Genomic DNA, 14,700 nt, shown 5'->3' on the forward strand with positions numbered 1-14,700 from the left:
AATCTCAACTGTTGGCTTGGTTTCTAATGAAAGTCATTTGGCATTTGTCGTCCCGACAACAACGACATACAGCTTGGTCGTATTGTGTGCAATCACGAGAAACTTCGCTAGCTAGCTAGCTATTAGATACATAGCCTACTACAACAATCTACCAAATGTGCTAATGGTAGGGTTATGCTAAATTGGCTCGTGCTTAAAACTTATTGACAGAGAGAGCGTGCGGAAGAAAAGTTACCTTTTGAAGAAGAGTAGCCGAAAAGTGCATGTCCAGCAGAGGCGTGGGGTCTCCTAGATTCTATGCTTTTTGTATTTGCTTAGCCATCTCAGAAATGTCTGGTCGACGCAAGAAGTGTAACTGTTGGAAAAATCTTATCTCATTGCATTGAGTGCTGTGTAGCGACCTGGGACATCTACCAAGAGGTGGTGCACGAATAATATAATCATGGCAGACTTTAGGATTTACAACGTTGTCATTCTGGGACTAGGATTTCTGTTCATTTTCACTGCCTTCACCACGTGTGGAAACATTGAAGTAAGTCAAAGGACACACTTTCACTTGTGTAACCTCAGCTGAAGTCGTTACCTAGGCAAACTATATTGACTGGTAATATGTTTTGTTTGCTAGTCATTATCACTGGAGAAAATTCACACCTACCCATTAATATTTCAGATATTAGCAACTTCCTAGCTAGCTAATTTATCTGAAGTTGACAGCTGTTTGACCTCTCCCCTTCAAATTACATGTCATGTAGGCTACATACTCTAATTAATCAGAAATATAATATATGTTGTCATTTGACATGTTTGTAATCTATTGACTGATCAGTTGTTTTGTTTGCTAAATATTAAACTTCACTTAAGACAATGGACAGTTACCCATTGATAACTGCTATCTGAAGTTGGTAGCTGTTTGTCATCTTTAAAAATTGTTACGTTAGACATGTCATCATTGTTTATCATTCATGGTACATCAATATTTATATATTTCTTAATTCTATTCTTTTACTTTTAGATCTGTGTGTATTGTTGTGAATTGTTAGATATTACTGCATTGCTGGAACTATGAACACAAGCATTTTGCTACACCCGCAATAACATTAGCTAAATATGTGAATGCGACCAATAAAATGTGATTTTATTTGAATTGTTGTCATTTTGCAGTCATACTTTGCTTTTTTCAAGTCCATTGCCTTTGACTCTCAAGTTTAAGAACTTTTACCCCATGATAAATTGCATCAGTTTATTTTCCAGTGCATCTTCCAGCTCACATGATGTCCTCAGCTGCCTTGTCAGTGGTGCATTGTTGGAGGAGTCCTGGTTCAGGCACATCTTGTGTTTCCAATTTCTTCATTGGTCAATAGATTGTCATGTCAAAGGAATTACTCAAATTAATACATGTAAAGGTCAATATCCACAGAGCACATTGGTAGTGGTGGCAACAATATTTGAGAACATATTTTCTATGTTCTTATGCTTCACATTAATATCCCATTTCTCCTCTATTTTAAAGCAAACCATAGTTAAAAGCCTGGACAATGACACCTTCACTGGAAGTGGTTATCACAGGTGAGTTGGATGGTGTTACCATAGGCTAAATATTGGAAAACCACATTATCCCAGCAAAATAAGTGTGGGAGAAAATGTGCATCTTTCAGAATCATTGACCCTTATACCAGACACTAAACTTGTCTCTGTACTGTTTTCTTTCTGTCCTTGTACAACAGCCTTGGAATCATCTATGGAATGTTTTCCTTTTCAAATTTGTTAGCTCCAACTGTTGTTGCAATAATTGGACCACAGTTTACAATGTTTTTCAGTGGAATTCTTTACAGGTGAGTATCAAGAATTCTAAAGGAATTACCCCCCCCCCATTAATTTTCTATTTGTAGTTGATTGATATTTCTGAAGTAGTTGTCTAGTTAGAACAAGGTCATGTGCTGTTGTTTGTTATGGTTCCATTATTTTCCATAGTGGTTACGTAGCTGTATTCATCACCCCATCAACATGGTCCTTTTACTTCACCTCAGTACTAATCGGTATAGGAGCAGCCAGTAAGTCCGGTTTCTTGGGATCTCTCCTATGTTCCCTCTGCTATCTGGTTAACATTCCCCGACTACAGAATCACTCACATCATTACATATTGGTACAAATATGTTTTTACATTGAACTGTCATGATTTACATGACAATTTGGTATAAAGTCATATACACTATATATACAAAAGTATGTGGACACCCCTTCAAATTAGTGGATTCAGCTATTTCATCCACACCTGTTGCTGACAGGTGTATAAAATCGAGCACACAGCCATGCAGTCTCCATAGACAAACATTGGCAGTAGAATGGCCTTACTGAAGAGCTCAGTGACTTTCAACGTGGCACCGTCATAGGATGCCACCTTTCCAACAAGTCAGTTCGTCAAATTTCTGCTCTGCTAGAGTTACCCATGTCAACTGTAAGTGCTGTTATTGTGAAGTGGAAACGTCTAGGAGCAACAACGGCTCAGCCGCGAAGTGGTAGGACACACAAGCTCACAGAATGGGACCGCCAAGTGCTGAAGCACGTAGCGCGTAAAAATAATCTGTCCTCGGTTGCAACTCTCACTATGAGTTCCAAACTCTGGTAGCAACGTCAGCACAATAACTGTTCGTCGGGAGCTTCATGAAAAGCTCACCGCCATTTGACTCTGGAGCAGTGGAAACGCGTTCTCTGGAGTGATTAATCACGCTTCACAATCTGGCAGTCTGACGGACAAATCTGGGTTTGGTGGATGCCGGGAGAACACTACCTGCCCGAATGCATCGTGCCAACTGTAAAGTTAGGTGGAGGAGGAATAATGGTCTGGGGCTGTTTTTCATGGTTCGGGCTAGACCCTTTAGTTGAAGGGAAATATTAATGCTACAGCATACAATGACATTCTAGACAAATCTGTGCTTCCAACTTTGTGGCAACAGTTTGGGGAAGGTCCTTTCCTGTTTCAGCATGACAATGCCCCTGGGCACAAAGTGAGGTCCATATAGAAATGGTTTGATGAGATCGGTGTGGAAGAACTTGACTGGCCTGCACAGAGCCCTGACCTCAACCCCAACGAACACCTTTGGGATGAATTGGCACACTGACTGCGAGCCAGGCCTAATCGCGCCCAACATCAGTGCCCGACCTCACTAATGCTCTTGTGGCTGAATGGAAGCAAGTCCCCGCAGCAATGTTCCAACATCTAGTGGAAAGCCTTCCCAGAAGAGTGGAGGCTGTTATAGCAGCAAAGGGGGGACCAACTCCATGATTTTGGAATGAGAGGTTCGACAAGCAGGTGTCCACATACTTTTGGTCATGTAGTGTATGTTTCACCTCTTTGTGCATATGCCTAATCCAATCCAAAATTCTCTACGTGGCTCTGGAGTCTACTATTCTCTTACGCATGCCATTCATTCCTAACACATTTGTAAACTGAATTGTACCCATTTTTTGCTGTCGGAATAATGATTTGTAAATTGTAAGTAGATCAAATGCCATAGTAATTACACAGTATTATAAAGAGTTATCAATATGGGTACGGCAGATCAAATCCAGAAGGAGCACATGACCTGCATGCATGGTAAAGCGTATTGAGTGTCTTGTCAGTTGCTGAGCATTGGACAAAGGTTATGATGTCTGAAATGGAGCTTGTTAATGACTTGCATCAAAGGGAAATGCTGGGGTTATGTTCATTGTCTCCGATCGCAAGCAAAGCAAACATTTTACAAATGGGAGACCAAAATGAGAATTCTTAGGGCACAAATTCAGATGAACCGAGTTGTTTGATAATGTTAGTTTGTGACAAATAAGAGACCCATATTTACCCTGAATAGTTCCCCGATACTGCATTTTGATAAATTCAAATGTCATTAAATAGCAACCATCTCTATTCATTACATCTGCAGTTCCTAACCAGCCTCTCTCACTCACTCTTTTTATCCCTTTCATCAGTGCTTTGGACAGCTCAAGGACACTTCCTTGTGGAGAACTCTGATGCTTCCACCATCAATAGGAACACAGGGATGTTTTGGGCCCTTTTACAGTGCAGGTATATTAATAGTATATATTAACGGTAGACTACATAATAATGGCAGTCATTTCCATTATTTGGTGGCCTAGAGCAGAAGGTGTAATCGTAACACGTTTTTTTCTTTTTCAGCATGTTATTTGGCAATCTTTACATTTATTTCGATTGGAATGGAAGTACAGAAATCTCAGGTATGTGCATGTGAAGATCATCCAATGGGAAAATATGGATAAAATAGAGCTAACATTAATGAAAACTTGCAATTGCATCTTTGTTTTCATTTAGGATATGACTCATGCGTCCTTCCAATATTGTTGCCCTACTTAGTGTGTTCTCTGTTTGATACTTTATTCTTTGTTATTGATGTCCCTCTCAGATAGGAGCAGAAAGACTATCTTTATAGGTCTGCTGGTCACCTCAGTGCTGGGAACACTCAGCTTCCTGGCTCTGAGAAAGACTCTTCCACCAGAGGAGGAGATGCTCAACGATGAGGAGGGCCAGCCTTTGCTCTCAACTCACATGATGTTAGTTAATTTCCTAATTTATTGACAGTACTCTCTCACTGTACCCTTATTCCAATGGGAAGCGATGGCACTGCGTTGGTGTCTCTGTTTTAAATGGTGTTTATTCATTCTGCTAAGAATTTGAGTATCACAATATCGAAAATAATGTGTCTAATTTGTCTTGCTAATTTGATCATTTTCCCTCTTAATGTTTTGCAGGTATAAGCAAAGAGCCAACTTTGCAGTACAAGATGCAAAGTCAGAATTCAGTAAGTTAATGTAGCTTCACAGGCTCATGTGTTATTATACAATCAATCATTGATCTATTCCTTAGGGTTAAAGGACACATCTGTTACCTCATTTATGTTGTTTCACTGTTTACTATCCTGTTAGTCATCCAAAGCAATTCCTTGTGTGTTTCCTTCTCTTCAGAGACAATCCTGCAACTGCTCAAAACCAAAACCATATTGCTCCTGAGCTGTTGCATGGCATACAGTGGTAAGTAGATTGTACTGCACAACCAAAAGTCCATCCATTTCTGTCAGGGGAATAGTGTTTTTAGCAGTGTGTTGTCATCGTAGGTCTGGAGCTGTCTTTCTATAGTGGTGTGTATGGGACATGTATCGGGGCAACAACAGAGTTTGGAGCGGCAGCTAAAGGCTTGATTGGGATCTCTGGAATCGTGGTGGGGATTGGAGAGATAGTTGGTAGGTTTGTGTTGCCCAGTGTAACTTTTACCCATCACTCTATGTTGGTGTTACTATCTAACAAGGAACTAGTTTGACAGTAATCTGATGTTATTTGTCAGGTGGAGGCATCTTTGGACTTGTATGTAAGAACAACCGCTTCAGACGGACATCTGTGGTCTTCCTGGGGATGGTCGTCCATTTTATCGCCTTCTACTTGATCTACCTCAACATCCCAGATGATGCCCCTGTGGTTTTAAAAACTAGCACACTGAACAAGCCATATCTGACACCAAGGTATTGTTTTAATAGAAAACAAAATAATAAAAACAGGGCTGTATATTGTTCATGTCAGTTGAAAACGACCTGTTGTAACCCCCTCACAGTTGAGCGTGTCCTATCTGTTTCCTAGTATCTCCATCGCACTGCTGTGTAGTTTCCTGCTTGGACTCGGTGACAGCTGTTTCAACACTCAACTGTACAGCATCTTGGGGCGTGTTTATGCTGAGCAAAGCACGCCTGCTTTTGCCATCTTCAAATTCATCCAGGTAACCCTCGAGAGAGCTTGATACAGCTGATAATTTACTAAAACATATGTACCAGCAACTGATACTGTGGTGCGCTGGGTGTAGTTCATTGCAGTGTAGTTGATTAATAATGAATGGCTGTTGTTTAGGTATATGTAGGCCGATGTATCCCTTGTGTGGTTATACTGTAAGAATAACTAGAGGGAAGGACGATTGAAAGCCATATTGTGTCTGTCTATTTAGCCACACAAACATGCATTATTATTATATAGCTGTATGTACCAATTAGTTTATCACAGTAGTATTCTGTAAGAACTCACAATCTAAGATACAATTAATACATTACTATAACATAGTAGTAACACAAAGTCAACTCTTTGTATTACTTTCAACATGTTTCTGTTTCCTTCATTCCTTTGCCAGTCCATTTTTGCAGCAGTGGCCTTTTTCTACAGTGGCTACCTGCTGTTGACATGGCAACTGCTCCTTATGGCCATCCTGGGCTTCATTGGAACACTCTGCTTCTTCATGGTGGAAAGAATACAGAACTTCTCTGTAGACCTACAACAAGAATATTAGGACCCGTCATTTCAACACTGGCAGTCATGTGTGTCAGACTTATATTTCTAGGTTTTTTAACAGGAAAGATACTTTGCACCTTCACTGTCTTAGCTTTAACTTATCTTGCACAACACACTAATAATATTATGAGTAAATGTAATTTTTTAACTACAGAGAGGTTCCTATAGGATTGTGTATGTGTAATATAAGTTGTAACCACTCACCTGATGTATTAGCTGTCTTTATGCATTGCTCTCAGGGTTGTTATTTAATTGTCATTGTTGCATATTCTGTTGTAGTGTGATTATACGTCATACATTTCGTATCTTGATGGAATTGTTTTTAGATGTTTATTAGAATGTAAGATCCATACGAAACACAAGACATGTAAATATTGAGGCTTATTGAATGATTTTACAGTTTGAGAAAATATGTAATTCTCAACATCCACCATGCCAAAGCTTGCAAGTGCTATCCAGTGATGTTTAGGAAATAATTTAGCCTTGTAATAATACAATTACTGTACAACTTATTTTCAGTGAGCATAGCATGTAGTAGTAGTAGTAGTAGTAGTAGTAGAGTAGTTAACAAATACATCCATATGCATGAACATTTATGGCATCCTTTTACTTACATTTTACATATCAATGTGTTTTCAGTCTAAGTGCCTGTTAATGTATCTGTTATAAATAAAGCGAATGTCTACTATTGTAAACTTCTAAACTTTTTGGATTAGGTATAAGTAACCTAGTATTAAGGTGCAATATGAGTTCCTTTCCTCGGTGGCAACAAGAAAGCACAAACACAACCAGATTTTTTTATTTACACCAACTAGTGCGTTTGCTTGTACCTCTTCTTCGGTTTGTGTTGGTAGACATCACAGGGCACGCGCTACACTTTCTTTTCTTTTTTTTTACTGGGAATTGAAGTTCTAGACTGCACATTCAAAATCAGAGGTTATTGTGTGGGACAACGACATGCAATACAAATTATGCTCAGAAGATGGTGCTAAGATACCACTGTAGGCCTCAATTTAGATTAGAGTGGAGGAAACAGTAACGTTGATCATTCAATCAAAAGCACTCTAATTCAACTCCTATTGCAACTACTCCTTTTTAAAGACTGTCAGGTAGCACCTATACTGTTGCGGATCTCCTTTTCTTAGATACAGGAAACGGATATGTTAACTCAGTCCAAGTGTAGACACATTTACATCCTCATGATAATGCACTTCTCTTTTTTCCTCCCATGCAATAGGTTGTGTGTGCTGTTTTCTATTGCAAGTCCTTTCTGGTACTGTACGTCATTGTAAATGTGTGGTACATATTGCTAAAGGTGATGCAGACTTTCAGCCAAAAAATATTTTCCATTACAAATGCCCACCTTAAAATGCATCTATGTGAAACATTTTATTACACTTGCAACAATTTAGATAGAAAGCTAAAAAGAACTGGATAAAAGTGATTGAACTGTTAGTACTCCCTTAAAGTGATGTATATTTTCTCCCTCTAACAAGGACATTTTAATGTTGATCACTGGCAGGAAGATGTGATATCACTTCAGTTCATTTGTTTTCCAAGCAAGGTTTAAGAGCAGGGCCCATAAATCATAGAGGTGGACGCTGAGCCTTAGAGAAGCACTGAAGCAGTAAGGGCACCAGAGGTCCCACAGTACTTTACAGGTAATTGAGTATTGATTGCATTATAATCAGAATCCTAAAGTGTTCTTCCTTCGTGCCATTTTCTAGTCAATTGCGCAACTTGATCCTTTGCATACAAACATAAAGAAGGACGTGTGGTATAAGTCCTGAAATGTACATTACCCATTGGAATCTACAAGTGCTCACTTGGTATTTCTAACACTAACTGGACTGAAGTTTAACATACCTTTAACACAGAGAAGTACCTAGGTATTTGAGCTATTAAATGGCAATGACAGAAAGTGGTGCCCATGACAGAACAAGTCAATAAATTCACATTTTCAAGACCTTTGACCTTTATCCTCAACAAAATTCAATTTTGCAATGAAGGCTGTGAAACGTAATTTCCATCACTTGCATTGCCTGTCCAAAGTATTCAAAGTATGACATAGCTGTGAATGCCACAATGCTTTCCTGCATGCTTGCTCAATACAAGCATGACAAGCTGGCATAGCAGACCTGTGGCTCTGTGAAAATGGCCTTTCACAATCCCCTCCGGTGTCACCACACTTCTATCTTGGACTTTGTTCAAAAACAGCCTGTCACAAAACCGCCACAAACTGTGAAAGAAATTATGCTGAATGCCTCAGTCATTACAACCGTATACTATTATTGATGGTTAAACTGTGGCAAATGCCTCACAATTTTCTGCATGATAAACCATCACTGTGTGTCACTAGTCAGGTAATCTTTATTCAAGCTTCACCAGTTAAGCGAAGAACACTACAATAAACACTATAAAACATGAACTTCATCCTCAGAAAATAACCCTAAACAAACCCTATTTTTGATTGCTCAACACATCTATGACATCAGGGGGCTGGCTCTACTTTGTGGGTGTGTATTTCCATGGAAGCTGCAACGTACGTGTTTGAAGGAACAGCGCAATGAGGAAGTAGGCCTACCACTTTTTTCTTCAGAAATTCAACCTCCATGTTTGCATGAGAGTTGTACTGCTAACACTATTTAGCCTATCAAACATCAGATACAATGAAACTGTCTGACTATTTTGCGAAGCCATTAGAAGATAAGTAACGTTTAGAGGCTGGAGACTAGTTTGACGACCTTGATGTGTAATCTAGATGTTATTCCTCAGTATTTCAACTGACGTACACATCCCTTTTTTTTCCATCCCAGATGATGAACAACATGTCTCAGACAGACGAGGCAAAGACAAGACATGTTATGTATCCACACAATGTCTCTTCAACAATTAACTGTTGCAGTTTCCCACACACAAATGTTTATTTAGAGAAGCTGTACATGCAACATGTGGACCATTTCTGGACTTGAGGCTACAGCATTTTCATGGCAGAATGGTATTCAAACCGTTTGTATGATATTGAAAAAACACATCTATGAGCTCAATTCCTCAAGATAAAAAAAATAGCAAAGTGAAATGCAAAAGCGTCTACCGTATCATCACACACAATGATAAGAGCTGTCATTGTCTAATTGCATGGCTTGGTCTGAACAGAAAGCAGTAAGAAAGGGACTTCCAAGTATCGGACATTGTCCTCCCTGTGAGTTGGGTATGAAATTTAGAGGCATGTTCCCCATGGAGTTTTGAGGGATCTCAGTCTCCAGACACTTGTTCAACAGTTTGTCTTGTTCAGCACTCTGCCCTGAAACCCACTGATCTGGGCTATTTTGTCCCAGGCTCTGTAAAGCCTGATAATCGCCGTCACTCGGGGGGAGGCTGCATCCAGGGTCTGGCAGGCTGTGGTAACATGGATTCACATCCTTGAAACCCTTAAGTGGCAGTGGCACGTCCATGAAGGCATCAGTCCCTCGCTCATTGTACTTACCGACCGCCTCACTGAAGCTCTGATATCCAGCAACGACACTGGTAACATTGCTGTCATTAGAGCCGTAGATCAGACTGGTGTCCTCTGCTGACGTGGTAGTCTCTGAATCATCACTGGCGCCATCACATGGGTGATATGAAAAGTCGGTTTGCAAGAGGGGTGCACAGTTAGTGGACAAGTTAAGGTCTTGTTGACCAGTACCAAGAAACAGCTGTGGATGGCAATTTTTCAACACTTCAGCCTCACCAGTATGGTAGAAGGAGTTACAAAAGAGCAGAGGCTGTGTAGGAAATGAGGATGTCTCGCTTGTTGTTAACTCTTGAAGGAAGTTGAGGGGCACTGAGTGGGAGTAGGTAATATTGTTGTAACAAGACGACCCACGAGAGCCTCCAAACTCACTCATTAAATGAAGACGATTGAAGTCAGATGAACACACACCACTGTCTCTATTTGACTCAGGGCAGTTCATTTGTGTACAAGCATCTGTCATAGGAGGGGCCAAGAGCAATAACTGAGGATTCCCGTCCAAAGGAACAAGGCTGGGAAAGACTTTGCTCAGGGCCTCTTGAAGATGGCTAATGATCTGCACATTACTAGTCTCCGGGCTCACGGAACATGTGTGGGCATAGCCCAGGGAAGATGATGAGTCAAGCTCTGAGCCACTGCCTTGCTGCTGGCCTCTTCCACTGCTCCCATCCCCTATCGAGAGGTTTGTCCTGTAGTGAAAAGACAAGCGGGCAATTTACAGTGAATTAAAGCTTATTTTCATTGCAAGGACTTGACTGCCCACGCGAATAGGACTGAACATGAAGACACCTTTACATTTTGCTATGTTTATATTGCATCAATATGCTCACCATGTTTTTCCTTCAATGTCCATTTTTGAAGAATCAACATAGATGGGGGACAAAAGTATTTTGGGAGGAGACAATATCTGTGGTGGAGAACAAACATCACTAAATGCAAATACACAAATGGAAGGAATTACAGTAGGAAAGTAATGAAGGTTTATTTAAACAAATAATATTTGGAGATAGAGCCTCACCTTATGTATTCCTGGAACCATATACAAAAGTTCTGAGTTTGAACATTTAGGAATATTATCCCACAACTTGGTTTTGAGTCTGCAGAGGGGGAAAACAGGAGGATTTGAAAGCCTATAGGGCCAATATGAAGCTGTATGATAACAAATGTTTGTGGAAACAGACATACAGTGGGGGAAAAAAGTATTTAGTCAGCCACCAATTGTGCATGTTCTCCCACTTAAAAAGATGAGAGAGGCCTGTAATTTTCATCATAGGTACACGTCAACTATGACAGACAAATTGAGAAAAACATTTCCAGAAAATCACATTGTAGGATTTTTAATGAATTTATTTGCGAATTATGGTGGAAATAAGTATTTGGTCACCTACAAACAAGCAAGATTTCTGGCTCTCACAGACCTGTAACTTCTTCTTTAAGAGGCTCCTCTGTCCTCGACTCGTTACCTGTATTAATGGCACCTGTTTGAACTTGTTATCAGTATAAAAGACACCTGTTCACAACCTCAAACAGTCACACTCCAAACTCCACTATGGCCAAGACCAAAGAGCTGTCAAAGGACACCAGAAACAAAATTGTAGACCTGCACCAGGCTGGGAAGACTGCATCTGCAATAGGTAAGCAGCTTGGTTTGAAGAAATCAACTGTGGGAGCAATTATTAGGAAATGGAAGACATACAAGACCACTGATAATCTCCCTCGATCTGGGGCTCCCACGCAAGATCTCACCCCGTGGGGTCAAAATGATCACAAGAACGGTGAGCAAAAATCCCAGAACCACACGGGGGACCTAGTGAATGACCTGCAGAGAGCTGGGACCAAAGTACCAAAGCCTACCATCAGTAACACACTACGCCGCCAGGGACTCAAGTCCTGCAGTGCCAGACGTGTCCCCCTGCTTAAGCCAGTACATGTCCAGGCCCATCTGAAGTTTGCTAGAGTGCATTTGGATGATCCAGAAGAGGATTGGGAGAATGTCATATGGTCAGATGAAACCAAAATATAACTTTTTGGGAAAAACTCAACTCAGTCGTGTTTGGAGGACAAAGAATGCTGAGTTGCATCCAAAGAACACCATACCTACTGTGAAGCATGGGGGTTGAAACATCATGCTTTGGGGCTGTTTTTTCTGCAAAGGGACCAGGACGACTGATCCGTGTAAAGGAAAGAATGAATGGGGCCATGTATCGTGAGATTTTGAGTGAAAACCTCCTTCCATCAGCAAGAGCATTGAATATGAAACGTGGCTGGGTCTTTCAGCATGACAATGATCCCAAACACACCGCCCGGGCAACGAAGGAGTGGCTTCGTAAGAAGCATTTCAAGGTCCTGGAGTGGCCTAGCCAGTCTCCAGATCTCAACCCCCATAGAAAATCTTTGGAGGGAGTTGAAAGTCTGTGTTGCCCAGCGACAGCCCCAAAACATCACTGCTCTAGAGGAGATCTGCATGAAGGAATGGGCCAAAATACAAGCAACAGTGTGTGAAAACCTTGTGAAGACTTACAGAAAACGTTTGACCTGTGTCATTGCCAACAAAGGGTATATAACAAAGTATTGAGAAACTTTTGTTATTGACCAAATACTTATTTTCCACCATAATTTGCAAATAAATTCATTAAAAATCCTACAATGTGATTTTCTGGAGAAAAAAAATCTCATTTTGTCTGTCATAGTTGACGTGTACCTATGATGAAAATTACAGGCCTCTCTCATCTTTTTAAGTGGGAGAACTTGCACAATTGGTGGCTAACTAAATACTTTTTTCCCCCACTGTACTATCACCTAAAGACAAGTCAGGACAACTTACCTAACACTGCACCAAAACAAAGTACTTGTGATGATGATAATGGTAATGCAACTTAAAACAATGACAATCTGGAGCACTTTCTGAGATGATGCAGCTGTGGAGCAGAGAAGAGTATACAATGAGCTACAAGGTGAAAGTGAAATTAAGGTTTGAAAACCCATGGATGATAAATCTCCTTTAATCACTTACGGTTAGTGAATTCCAACTCTTCACTCCAGTCACTGAAACGGCCGCTAAAGTCAGTATAGGTTCTGACCTTCAGAGCATAAATGGTGTTTGGCTCCAAGTCTCTGCCAAGTATTTCATGGGAAGTTGTTGAGTCATTTTTGGACACCTGTAGGAACAAAGGAAAGGGGTAGAGGGAAAGTTGTCTTTGTGATGTGATAGCAAATGGGGGAATGCTGTAATATGAGGGCTTTATCATATCACCCTCCTTTACCTCATCTGTTTCTCCTTTCTTTCTGTAGCTCAATTCGGCAATCAAGTACTTAGGAAACAGTGCATCATCAGGGTAGTTTGTCTTCCATTTGACCAGGAAATTCCCATTTTCTGTTGGTTTCACCTCTTGGACAGTGGGGGTTTTGGGTTTTACTGTATAGGGCAACGATAGGGCTCGTTTGACATATCAATCAATGAAAGCATGTTTTAATTTCATGCAATATTCTTTATAACAGTAATTAATTTGCAAATAGAAATCTGCATATGTAGATGCAACTCACTGCTGCTTTTGATACTGATTACTTTGGAATTTAGGCGCTTCCCAGAATTCCAAAGTGTTGCATTAAACTCCTCCCCAATAACAAGTTCCATTGGATGAATATAACATCCACATTTGGAAACACCATTGGACCTCTCCTTTTCCTTGAAAGTACAATCATTCCAGACCCTGGGAAATAAGTATGCAATTTTGAAATGGAATATGACTTCCTGGTGAGATTAACATCAACAATAGAAAACCTTAAACAATCATAAACGTACTTTTTTTGTGGGTCCAATAATTTCAATGTCATGTTGTATTCAGCACACTTAGACTTGTCAGTTGTAAAATGACAAACCATACTTTTGTCTTTGTCGTTGAAGCATTGAAGATTTTCATCACTCATTACTACAAGTAATAAAAAATAAAATAAACTTGTCAAATGTTAATCATGATCAGGCAAAATACTGAGGTTAAATCTACTCACATGTTTATAGGCTATATAAAAAAAGACTGCTTACCATCATCAGCTATCAAAGTCCCAAGGTTTGTGAATATAATAAGCAATAGAAACATTGTTGCTGAGTACTCGAGACTAAACCACACAGTATAATTCAATCTGAAATCAGAAAGCGAAAATGTTTCCTGTTAGTGTTTAAATTCCTGTACATTACAATAGGCTACATGTTAGCCTAAATATGAAGAAGTAAATGATTATCAATACAGTATGGTTTTTATGGGTCTACAGTTGTTGCTTTTGTTTACAGACCTAACTTTCCCACTAGATTCCCTTTTATTACATACAGATATAGAAAATAGAAAGTCACTCACCCTCACAATGATAGATCATCATTTTGAGGAAGTAGCCATTCGTTCTTTTAAAGAACAAACTAAATAAAAAGTGTTAACAATACTTTGTCACTTTACACAAATAGAAAAAGCTGTGGTGTTGACAACTCCGCATTGCTTACTGGAAATTACAGTTCCAACAGGACACACCTTTTATGGGAAGTTCGTCCCCGTTCCTTGTATGACCATATCACACGTACGCTTTTTAAACACATTTTATGGTTGATTACCAACTTCAAATTCCAACAACGACATCTTGATAATATTTCGAAAAGGCTATCTTTTCGCAACTTGATCTATTGTCGGGAAGTCCGTTTGCAGATAAAGACATGGAACCCTGAGCCACAGAGTTTCCAATCTAAACCATTGCTACTGTACTATCGTTCCCTGAGCGCTATTTTAGCTTGATTCGCTTTTGGTCTACCAGTCCGCTTGGTGGCGGTAGCACCTTGGCTTCAAGGTTTTTTTTCCCCAGAA

At 40.0% G+C, this 14,700-nt stretch overlaps 2 protein-coding genes across 2 annotated transcripts; one reads left to right on the forward strand and one right to left on the reverse strand.

Annotated features, from left to right (window-relative positions):
- Positions 1–43: 43 nt before the first annotated feature.
- LOC121550663 (UNC93-like protein MFSD11) lies at positions 44–7,034 on the forward strand. Its single transcript, XM_041863010.2, has 13 exons — positions 44–532; positions 1,511–1,566; positions 1,725–1,832; positions 1,972–2,051; positions 3,967–4,063; positions 4,175–4,233; positions 4,419–4,566; positions 4,765–4,814; positions 4,978–5,043; positions 5,127–5,252; positions 5,354–5,528; positions 5,644–5,779; positions 6,182–7,034. Exons 1-13 carry the CDS (start codon positions 443–445, stop codon positions 6,335–6,337), a joined length of 1,347 nt encoding a protein of 448 aa, XP_041718944.2. The 5' UTR covers positions 44–442; the 3' UTR covers positions 6,338–7,034.
- Positions 7,035–9,231: 2,197 nt separating this feature from the next.
- LOC121550662 lies at positions 9,232–14,637 on the reverse strand. The gene is made up of 10 exons (XM_041863009.1): positions 14,206–14,637; positions 13,896–13,993; positions 13,656–13,782; positions 13,397–13,563; positions 13,117–13,268; positions 12,867–13,011; positions 12,678–12,771; positions 10,872–10,950; positions 10,684–10,760; positions 9,232–10,542 (listed from the first exon to the last, which is right to left on the reverse strand). The coding sequence occupies exons 2-10, from the start codon at positions 13,948–13,950 to the stop codon at positions 9,441–9,443; spliced, it is 1,998 nt and encodes a 665-aa protein (XP_041718943.1). The 5' UTR covers positions 13,951–13,993; positions 14,206–14,637; the 3' UTR covers positions 9,232–9,440.
- Between the last annotated feature and the right edge of the window lie 63 nt (positions 14,638–14,700).

This window comes from Coregonus clupeaformis, chromosome 35, assembly GCF_020615455.1.
Source record: "Coregonus clupeaformis isolate EN_2021a chromosome 35, ASM2061545v1, whole genome shotgun sequence".
NCBI classification, from domain to species: domain Eukaryota; kingdom Metazoa; phylum Chordata; class Actinopteri; order Salmoniformes; family Salmonidae; genus Coregonus; species Coregonus clupeaformis.

Bases quoted from the DNA above. Each gene is read 5' to 3' on its own strand.
- LOC121550663 (XM_041863010.2), top strand. From the start codon at position 443: ATGGCAGACTTTAGGATTTACAACGTTGTCATTCTGGGACTAGGATTT. The intron at 2,052-3,966 runs GTAAGTCCGGTT...CCCTTTCATCAG, and splicing joins AATCGGTATAGGAGCAGCCA to TGCTTTGGACAGCTCAAGGA. The intron at 5,253-5,353 runs GTAGGTTTGTGT...GTTATTTGTCAG, and splicing joins GGGGATTGGAGAGATAGTTG to GTGGAGGCATCTTTGGACTT.
- LOC121550662 (XM_041863009.1), bottom strand. From the start codon at position 13,950: ATGTTTCTATTGCTTATTATATTCACAAACCTTGGGACTTTGATAGCT. The intron at 10,761-10,871 runs GTGAGGCTCTAT...TCTCCACCACAG, and splicing joins TGGTTCCAGGAATACATAAG to ATATTGTCTCCTCCCAAAAT. The intron at 10,543-10,683 runs GTGAGCATATTG...TTTTCACTACAG, and splicing joins GACATTGAAGGAAAAACATG to GACAAACCTCTCGATAGGGG.